This window comes from Mandrillus leucophaeus, unplaced genomic scaffold (assembly GCF_000951045.1).
Source record: "Mandrillus leucophaeus isolate KB7577 unplaced genomic scaffold, Mleu.le_1.0 Scaffold118, whole genome shotgun sequence".
Classification (NCBI taxonomy): domain Eukaryota; kingdom Metazoa; phylum Chordata; class Mammalia; order Primates; family Cercopithecidae; genus Mandrillus; species Mandrillus leucophaeus.
In genome coordinates, this window is record NW_012100098.1 from 282,243 (window position 1) to 291,044 (window position 8,802).

At 50.7% G+C, this 8,802-nt stretch overlaps 1 protein-coding gene across 3 annotated transcripts in view; it reads left to right on the plus strand.

The window, feature by feature from the left end:
• The window catches only part of CSAD (cysteine sulfinic acid decarboxylase), a 37,061-nt gene that overhangs the window by 16,408 nt on the left and 11,851 nt on the right, over positions 1 to 8,802 (plus strand). Inside the window, exons 2-10 of one of the 3 annotated variants that reach the window (XM_012001739.1) lie at positions 848 to 887; positions 4,493 to 4,535; positions 4,787 to 4,918; positions 5,615 to 5,741; positions 5,827 to 5,917; positions 6,275 to 6,381; positions 6,821 to 6,936; positions 7,745 to 7,824; positions 8,116 to 8,170. In XM_012001739.1, the coding sequence (XP_011857129.1) occupies positions 4,793 to 4,918; positions 5,615 to 5,741; positions 5,827 to 5,917; positions 6,275 to 6,381; positions 6,821 to 6,936; positions 7,745 to 7,824; positions 8,116 to 8,170 (702 nt within the window). In that variant the 5' untranslated portion in view covers positions 848 to 887; positions 4,493 to 4,535; positions 4,787 to 4,792. The remainder of the gene's footprint in view (positions 1 to 847; positions 888 to 4,492; positions 4,536 to 4,786; positions 4,919 to 5,614; positions 5,742 to 5,826; positions 5,918 to 6,274; positions 6,382 to 6,820; positions 6,937 to 7,744; positions 7,825 to 8,115; positions 8,171 to 8,802) is intronic. The other 2 variants (XM_012001731.1, XM_012001747.1) reach the window with 2 other exon arrangements.

Genomic DNA, 8,802 nt, shown 5'->3' on the forward strand with positions numbered 1-8,802 from the left:
ATATATATATATATATATATGTGTGTGTGTATATATATGGGAAAATCAGTTTAGTATCAGTTAAAATCCCTGGTTTGAGCAACCAGTAGAAGATTGTGCGGTTCACCGAGCTGGGGAACCCAAGAAGAGCAGATTTCAGAGAGCTGATAAGGAGCTCATTTTTGGAGCGTGAAGTGCCTGTGGGAATTCCAGGTCAGGCAGGTGGCATCAGGGATTTGGAGCTCAGGAGAGGTCTGAGAGGGAGGGGGTCACCAGCAGATAGTCCTGGGCATGGATGAGCTTGCCCAGGAGTAGGTACAGATGCAGAGGAAAGAGGCCCTGGGACAGAACCCTGAGGAACTCCAGCATTTAAAGGAGGGCCAGAGGAGGGTGAAAATTCATGGGAAGCTAGGAATGGCCGGAGAGAGGAGACAAACTAGGGTAGTAATACGGAAGCCAGTTAAAGAATATGTTTCAAGATGTAGTGGCAAACTATGTTGGATGGCTCCAGAGGTGTCAAACAGGATAAAGATGAGATGTGTGTCCATTGGGTTTGGAGGCAGGGAAATTCTTGGTGACCTTGAAGGTGGAAGCTACTTGGAGATAACCCTTTGAAGAAGATTGGCTGTGAAGAGGAGGTGGCTGGAGGCGGGTGTGTTGTGAGGTTTGAACAATGTAAAATGCTGTGAGAAAGAGGTAGGATGCAGATTTGAAAAAATGAGAAGGGATAATCAAGAGGGCATCCGTGAGGGAGAAGGAGAGGAAGCTTTTGTATCAGTGGTTCATACTCAGAAATCTGGAAATGAGGGAGGAGGGCGGTGCAGGCTGAGGTGAGACAATGCAAAACCCTACTATGGGGCTGGGCACCGTGACTCACACCTGTAATCCCAGCCCTTTGGGAGGCCGAGGTGGGCAGATCACTTGAGCTCAGGAGTTCAAGACCAGCCTGGCCAACATGGTGAAACCCCAGCTCTACTACAACTACAAAAATTAGCTGGGCGTGGTGGTTTGCGCCTGTAATCCCACCTACTCAGGAGGCTGAGGCAGAAGAATTGCTTGAACCCAGGAGTTGGAGGTTGCAATGAGCCAAGATCGTCCCATTGCACTCCAGCCTAGGTGACAGAGTGAGACTCTGTCTCAACAACAACGAAAAATCCTACTATGGGCTCGTGCCCAATGATCTTGTAAGAGAAGTTTATATTTTCCCCCATTGCCATGCCCTTTGCAGTGCCCTCTGTGGGAGCAATATACGTCCTCACCCCACTTCCCTAGTACTTGGCTGTGTGGTCTTGGTCAAGTGAGTATAAGCAGATATGCCATATGCCAGGTCTGAGCAGCAGCTTTAAGAGTGAGTGTGTGGTTTTCTCTGCCTTTTGTTCTTTTGCCCTGCCATTAAAACAATGTGTCCCAAATGAGGGCAGTTACTTCAGACTGGGTCTTGTAATAAAGGCACATGAATCAGAACTGTAGCCAACACCACTACCAATGTAAACCATGAAAGAGAAATAAACCTCTGTGGGATTCTGAAGGCATTTGTTGATAATGGCAAAACTGACTAATGCAGGCATTCAACTAAATTAAAACCCTGAGATACCATTTTTTAGTCCGCAGTTTCAAAAGTTTGATAGCATACTCTGTTGCTAAGGCTGAGGATGCAGGGACTTTCATACATTGGTACAACCTTTATGGATGTAGGCAATCCCTATAAAAATTAAAAACGCAGATGTCTGTGATAACAAAGACAATAATAAGTGTTGGCAAGGTTGTGGAGAAACTGGAACCCTTATACACTGCTGATGGGAGTGTAAAATGGTCCAGTCACCTTGGAAAACAGTTTGGCAGTTCCTCAAAGGGTTATATATAGAGTTACCCTGTGACACAGCAATTCCAGCACTACTAGGTATACACTCAACAGAATTGAAAACATATGTTCACACAAAAACTTGTACACAGATGTTCACAGCAGCATTATTCATAATAGCCAAAAAGTGGAAACAACTCAAATGTCTATCAACTGATAAATGAATAGATAAAATGTGGTATATCCATATAATGAGATATTATTTGGCCATACAAAGAAATACTGGTACGTGCTGCAACTTGGATGAACCTTAAAGGCATTATGCTAAGCACAAGATGCCAGTCACAAAAGACCACATATTATATGACCCCTTTTATATGAAATGGCCAGACTAGACAAATCTATAGAAACAAAGTAGATTAGTAGTTGCCAGGGGTCGGGGAAGGGAAGAATGGGAAATGACTGCTACTGAGGGTTTTTTTTGGGTGCTGAAAATGTTCTGGCATTAGACAGTGATGATGGTTGCAACAACTTTGTGAATATATGAAAAACCACATAATTGTCCACTTTATTTTTTAATATTTATTTATTTTTGAGACAGAGTCTCACTCTGTCACCCAGGCTGGAGTGCAGTGGTGCGATCTCAGCTCACTGCAGCCTCGTTGACTGAAACGTCGTTATGTGATGCATGATGTGTGCACCACACATCATGTGTGAGATCTAGTGACTGTTGGCAGTGGATTATATTAGACCATCCCATTTTGAGGATGGTTGCTCCCTTTCCAGATTTTCTTGATCTTCTTGCCCTGTCATTTGGAGGGTCCCCCAGGCCTTGGTGTTTGCTCCCTCCTCCCATCCATCTCTCTGAATTCTCTCTCCTTTAGGGAATGGAGCCCATCACAAGGCTTCAGCTATACCCTGACTCTCAAACCTGCTTTCCATTCTAGCATCTCATCAGAGCTGTGGGCCTGACCCCCTCCCATAGGATGTATGGAAAACAGTTTGCCATCTGTAGTCCCAGAAGACCTCCACTCAGATGAGTATTTCCAAGCAATACCACTTTATTTCTATCCAGTTTCCCCTTTCTGCATCCCTGTTTCTTTGAGGGGTGCCATTATTTTTCCAGTCTCCCAGGCTTGAAATCCCAGGATCATCTTTGAGTCTTCCTTCTCCTACAACGTAGCTCCCCTAAGTGTTGAATTCAGCATAATCCAGAGAATGAGCACGCCTGCAGATTGTTCTCTCTGTCATTTCCTACCATCATCACTCTTATTCAAGTGTGGATCGCCTCTTGCCTTATTTACTGCAAGAGCCTGTTAATTCTTCTGCATCCTACTGCTATAAATTGGTCTTCTGAGAGCATCCATTGTACTACATTATTCCTTGTCACACAATCTTTAAGTGACTTCCCATTTTCTGTAGGATAAAATGTCGATTCCTTGGCCTGCCTGGCACTCATGACTCCTCATGTGCTCACAAAACTCTGCCCACCCTGCCTTCACTCCCATGCTCCCACCAGTCCTGTGTTGCCACTGACCTCAGGACAAGTCCTATTCATTTCCGCTGTAAGCTCATGGCTTTCCTCCTCTTACCCCGGAATGCTTCTCTTCCTTCCAGTCACCCACCCCATTTCTCCTGCCCTCTCTTAGGATCCATCTGCATTCCCACTGCAGGTCTTTCTCAGCCTTCAGCCTCCATCCATCTCCTTCTTTCCTGAATTCCGAGGAGACCTAGGGTCGGCATCCAGCCGTGGCCTGGTCTGTAACTGTTGCACATGTGTCTGTGTCCTCCCAGTGGGGTGAGGAGGCATTCTCAGTCCTCAGCACCATGTGGCGAACACAGTTGGTGCTCACTACAAACAGGACTCCCCGCCCAGAAGGCACAGGATCGCACTTGTTTAGCAAATGCTTCCTCAATATAACCCCTTTCCTTCCTGCTCTAGGAGAGGGCTTTAGAAAGCAGGGCAGTTCTGAAAAGACTCTGGGGGTTGGGATGCAAAAGAGGTTGGCCTCTGAGGCCTGCTTAAAGGATTTTATGTCGGCCTGCATGGTGGCTCACGCCTGTAATCCCAGCACTTTGGGAGGCTGAGGCGGGTGGATCACCTGAGGTCAGGAGTTCGAGACCAGCCTGACCAACATGGCTAACCCCTGTCTCTACTAAAAGTACTAAAATTAGTCGGGTGTGGTAGTGCACACCTGTAGTCCCAGGTACTTGGGAGGCTGAGGCAGGAGAATCTCTTGAACCTAGGAGGCAGAGGTTGCAGTGAGCCAGGACTGTGCCACTGCACTCCAGCCTGGGTAACAGAGTGAGACTCCATCTCAAAAAATAAAAAGGTGGGGGGATTTTACGTCCCTGCCTCTCAGGCGCCCTCCGCCTCAGTCTCCAGGGTCACCTGTGGCAGTTTCTCAGGCCCTTGTCTGCCCTCAAGACACCCCCATGCTGGGCCCTGGGATGCACAGTGCGGGTCCCCTCTTTTGCGCTGGCCCTCTGGTTCTCGCCACCGTGGGGTTAATGCAGCATGGGTTTTGCCTTTCATCTGATTTCCCATCTCCTTCTGTCAGCTAATGATTATTCAGGGAGCTTCACCTCACCCTGCTGTCCCTATCCCAAATCTGTCAAAGTTCTCTTTGGGGCAAAGGTCATGAGAATTATGGCCATGTGACTGCTGTTTTCACCCCACTCCCTCTGCCGTCTTGGTCCCACTGTTCTGAGGAGCTACCTTTGCACCCTGCCTCTGGCTCTCCTGAGCAGAGAGGTAAGCTTGTCTCTGCCTTAGGTGGAAATGGCCACTAGAGTCCACCTGCTCAGCACTGTCTGCCTTTTCTTTCCCTCCTGTTCCCACTGGCTTTCTCCCTGGGCACTCTCACTTGCCCTTGTCTGTGCACTGGAGGCTGAGACTGAGCTGCAGGACTTGGGCCTCAGGCCCGTTTGGAAGATGAGGCTCCTGCTGGGTAGGTCCAGGTAGGGTTCACAGGCTGAGTAGGGAATGACTCTGCTCTGCCACAGATCCTGATGGCTGACTCAGAAGCACTCCCCTCCCTTGCTGGGGACCCAGTGGCTGTGGAAGCCTTGCTCCGGGCCGTGTTTGGGGTTGTTGTGGATGAGGCCATTCAGAAAGGAACCAGTGCCTCCCAGAAGGTGAGTCCTTTCCCCCTCCTCCTTCCCATCAAGCCAGCCTCCTTTCCTTCCTTCCTTCCTCCCTCCCTCCCTCCCTCCCTCCCTCCCTCCCTCCCTTCCTTCCTTCCTTCCTTCCTTCCTTGTCTTTTTTTTTTTTTTTGACAGAGTCTCACTCTGTCGGCCAGGCTGGAGTGCAGTGGCACGATCTTGGGTCACTGCAACCTCCGTCTCCTGGGCTCAAGCAATTCTCCTGCCTCAGCCTCCCGAGTAGCTGGGATTACAGGCATGTGCCACCACGCCCGGCTAATTTTTGTATTTTTAGTAGAGATGGGTTTCACCATGTTAGCCAGGCTGGTCTTGAACTCCTGACCTCAGGTAAGCTGCCTGCCTAGGCCTCCCAAAGTGCTGAGGTTACAGGCATAAGCCACCACGCCCGGCCCAAGCCTTCTCTTTTTCTTTCCAAATCTGGCTCAGAACTTTCCTCCTTTTGATAAGGTTTCTCCCCAGAATTCATCCCTGTCCCCCCGGGTACCTCAGGGATTTACATTCTGAGTCTTACTGTGTTCACTACTCTTGCTCATTTTCAGAGTTTTACTTTGGAAATATCCCAAAGTTGTTTTTAGTGCAGATTGGCCGTGTCTCGTGTCTGTGGAGGTGTGTTTTGACAGTCAGTCCACAGGCATCCCAGGCCCCCAGCAGCCCTGGCTCTCTTCCTAGGTCTGTGAGTGGAAGGAGCCTGAGGAGCTGAAGCAGCTGCTGGATTTGGAGCTGCGGAGCCAGGGCGAGTCCCAGGAGCAGATCCTGGAGCGGTGTCGGGCTGTGATTCGCTACAGTGTCAAGACTGGTGGGCCCTGGCTTCTTTGGGAAGGAGACTTGGAAGTTTGCCCTGAACTCTACTCTGAGCTCCCTGGCGTACTGTCCTTCTCCAGGTCACCCTCGGTTCTTCAACCAGCTCTTCTCAGGGTTGGATCCCCATGCTCTGGCCGGGCGCATTATCACTGAGAGCCTCAACACCAGCCAGTGAGCATCCCACGGCCCCTCTACCATCCCACAAAGGATTGAGGTTTGCTGGAGAGGTGCCTGAGGGGTAGGGGAGGAGAATGGTTCTGCCCCCTCTCTACTGCTTCTAGGAATCCCTATCGGCAGAGAGTTTTTCCTTGTATCCTTTGGACCCCCTTTCTCCAAACTTTCTCAGGCCTCCTGACCTCTGTTTTCTCTTTCTTGCTTCCCTGGTTCTGTCACCAACTTGTTCTTCTCCTTGGACTCTTCCTTCGCTCACTGTTCATTGCCTCCTTTTTCTGACTCCTGTGCAGTTTAAGGGCCTGTCTGGGCAGTCCCTCCCCATCTTTCCTTTCTCGTCGCTCTCTCTCCTGGCAGGTACACATATGAAATCGCCCCCGTGTTTGTGCTCATGGAAGAGGAGGTGCTGAGGAAACTGCGGGCCCTGGTGGGCTGGAGCTCTGGGGATGGAATCTTCTGCCCTGGTTTGTGAGAATGAGGGGGACCTTTCTTTGCCCTTTTTATGGGTTCCTCCTTCTGCACCGTTCTCTTGCTCTAAGCATCTGGCAGGGAGGGATGATTCCTCTTTGATTCCTCTCCAGCTGGACCCAGGCCAGACCAGGGAGGAGGCTGTCTCATCCCTTCATGCTCATGTTTGTCACCATTCCCTGGGATCACTGGTCTAGTTCCTGCTGTCTCTGGATGGGTGCTGTCTCTTGGGGGCAGCCCCGGGTGTGGAGGGGTGTGGTCAAGAGGATCTGATCCTGGATCCATTCTGAGATGGCATGATCCTGGGAATTGTGGCCTCGGAGCCAGTCATACCTGCTGCTTTGATGAGCTCTTCTGGTGGAAAGGGAAGGGGAGGCAAGCTCCAGTCTTGACCCAGTGCTCCTTCCTCTTGCCACCGCCCCCTCCCTGTGACAGGTGGCTCCATCTCCAACATGTATGCTGTAAATCTGGCCCGCTATCAGCGCTACCCGGATTGCAAGCAGAGGGGCCTCCGCACACTGCCGCCCCTGGCACTATTCACATCGAAGGAGGTGGGGAAGACGCACAGGCCCAACCCTGGGCTCCTGATTCTAATCTCCAGCCAGCTAAGTAGAGACCTTCCAGGTCTTCTCCCTGCCCTCCCCACATCCTCCAAGGCCAGCCTGCCCCCAGGCAGATGTGCTTCCTTCCAGTCAAGGAGGCCAGTAACTGCTCCTGTTCACATTGCCTTCTGTTTGGGGGCAGAGGAGGGGCCGTGAGTACAGTGGACACAGTCCATACTCTTCCTACTCAAGAGTGTGGTCTGTGGACCAGCAGCATTGGTATGACCTGGGGCTTGTTAGAAATGCAGAATGTGACTGGGCGTGGTGACTCACGCCTATAATCCCAGCACTTGAGAGGCTGAGGTGGGCGGATCGCCTGAGCTCAGGAGTTTGATACCACCCTGGGAAACATGGTGAAAGCCCTTCTCTACTAAAATACAAAAAATTAGCTAGGCATAGTGGTGGGCACCTAGATTCCCAGCTGCTTAGGAGGCTGAGGCATGAGAATTTCTTGAGCCTGGGAGGTGGAGGTTGTAGTGAGCTGAGATGGCATGACTGCACTCCAGCCTGGGCAACAGAGGGAAACTCTGTCTAAAAAAAAAAAAAAAAATGCAGAATCTCGGGCCTCACCCCAGACCTCAGACCTAGTGGACCTGAACTTGCATTTTAACCAGACATCCAGGCGATTCGTATGCACGCTAACATTTGAGAAGCCCTTGTCTACAGGATCCCATCTGTTGGAGCTCACACTTGACTTTTACCTTCTCTCCCCTCCCCCATCAAGTTGTGCTAACCTGCCCTCTGCCTTCCCCCACAGTGTCACTACTCCATCCAGAAGGGAGCTGCGTTTCTGGGACTTGGCACCGACAGTGTCCGAGTAGTCAAGGCTGATGAGAGGTGAAGGTCCTTCTGCCCACATGGCTGTGACCCAGCTTGGCACAGAGTACCTTCCTGCTGCCAGAATGCTCTGGCATCAGGGACGCTGGTGGACCTCTCTCCCCTCGCTGTTCAGTAGAATTGCTGTTCCGGTCTAAGAGAGCCTGCCAGCGTCCCCCACCTCTGCCCTGAAATCTGTTTCAACCCCTGAGGGAAAAACTAGCACTGTCATCTCTGCATTGCTAACCCCACCTTACCCTGCCTTCAACAGAGAACCTGTCCCTGCTGTACCCTCTGCATTTTCTTTTTCAGAGGGAAAATGGTCCCCGAGGATCTGGAGAGGCAGATTGGTATGGCTGAGGCTGAGGTGAGTAAGTGAGGCTCGCTGGGGTGATGGAGCCTCCAACCTTCTTGGAGGGTTATAGGGGCTCTCCCTGCTCAAGGCACCCTTCATCCCTCTCATCTCCATGCCCATCTCCCCTGTGGGCTGAAGTGACTGTGGGGAACCTGGGGGTGAGGACACTACATTGCTTTCTGGGGCTCTGCCCAGACACCTATGCCGGGTTGGATTCTGAGAGGCAGGACTGAGTGAGAGCGAGTCCCAGGCAGCACCACAGGGAGGGTGCTGGGGGCCTGCACTGTAGTGTGGAAGGTTCCTGTGGGCTGCAAGGGTCTGTGCAGGGAGAGGCTGAGGAGGGGAGAGGCACTGGTGAAGGCTGTGAATAGTGGGGATGAGGGGACAGTAGCACACTCCTCCACTTTGAGGGGTATGTAACTGCTACAGCCACCTTGGAGGGCATTTTGGCACCATCTGTACAATTTTATTTATTTTTATTTTTTAATAGTTTTTGAGACAGAGTCTCACTCAGTCACCCAGGCTGGAGTGCAGTGGTGTGATTTCAAAAATAATAAATAAATAAATATAAATGTAAATTTTTTTTTTTTTTTGAGATGGAGTTTCACTCCTGTTGCCCAGGCAGGAGTGTAATGGTGCAATCT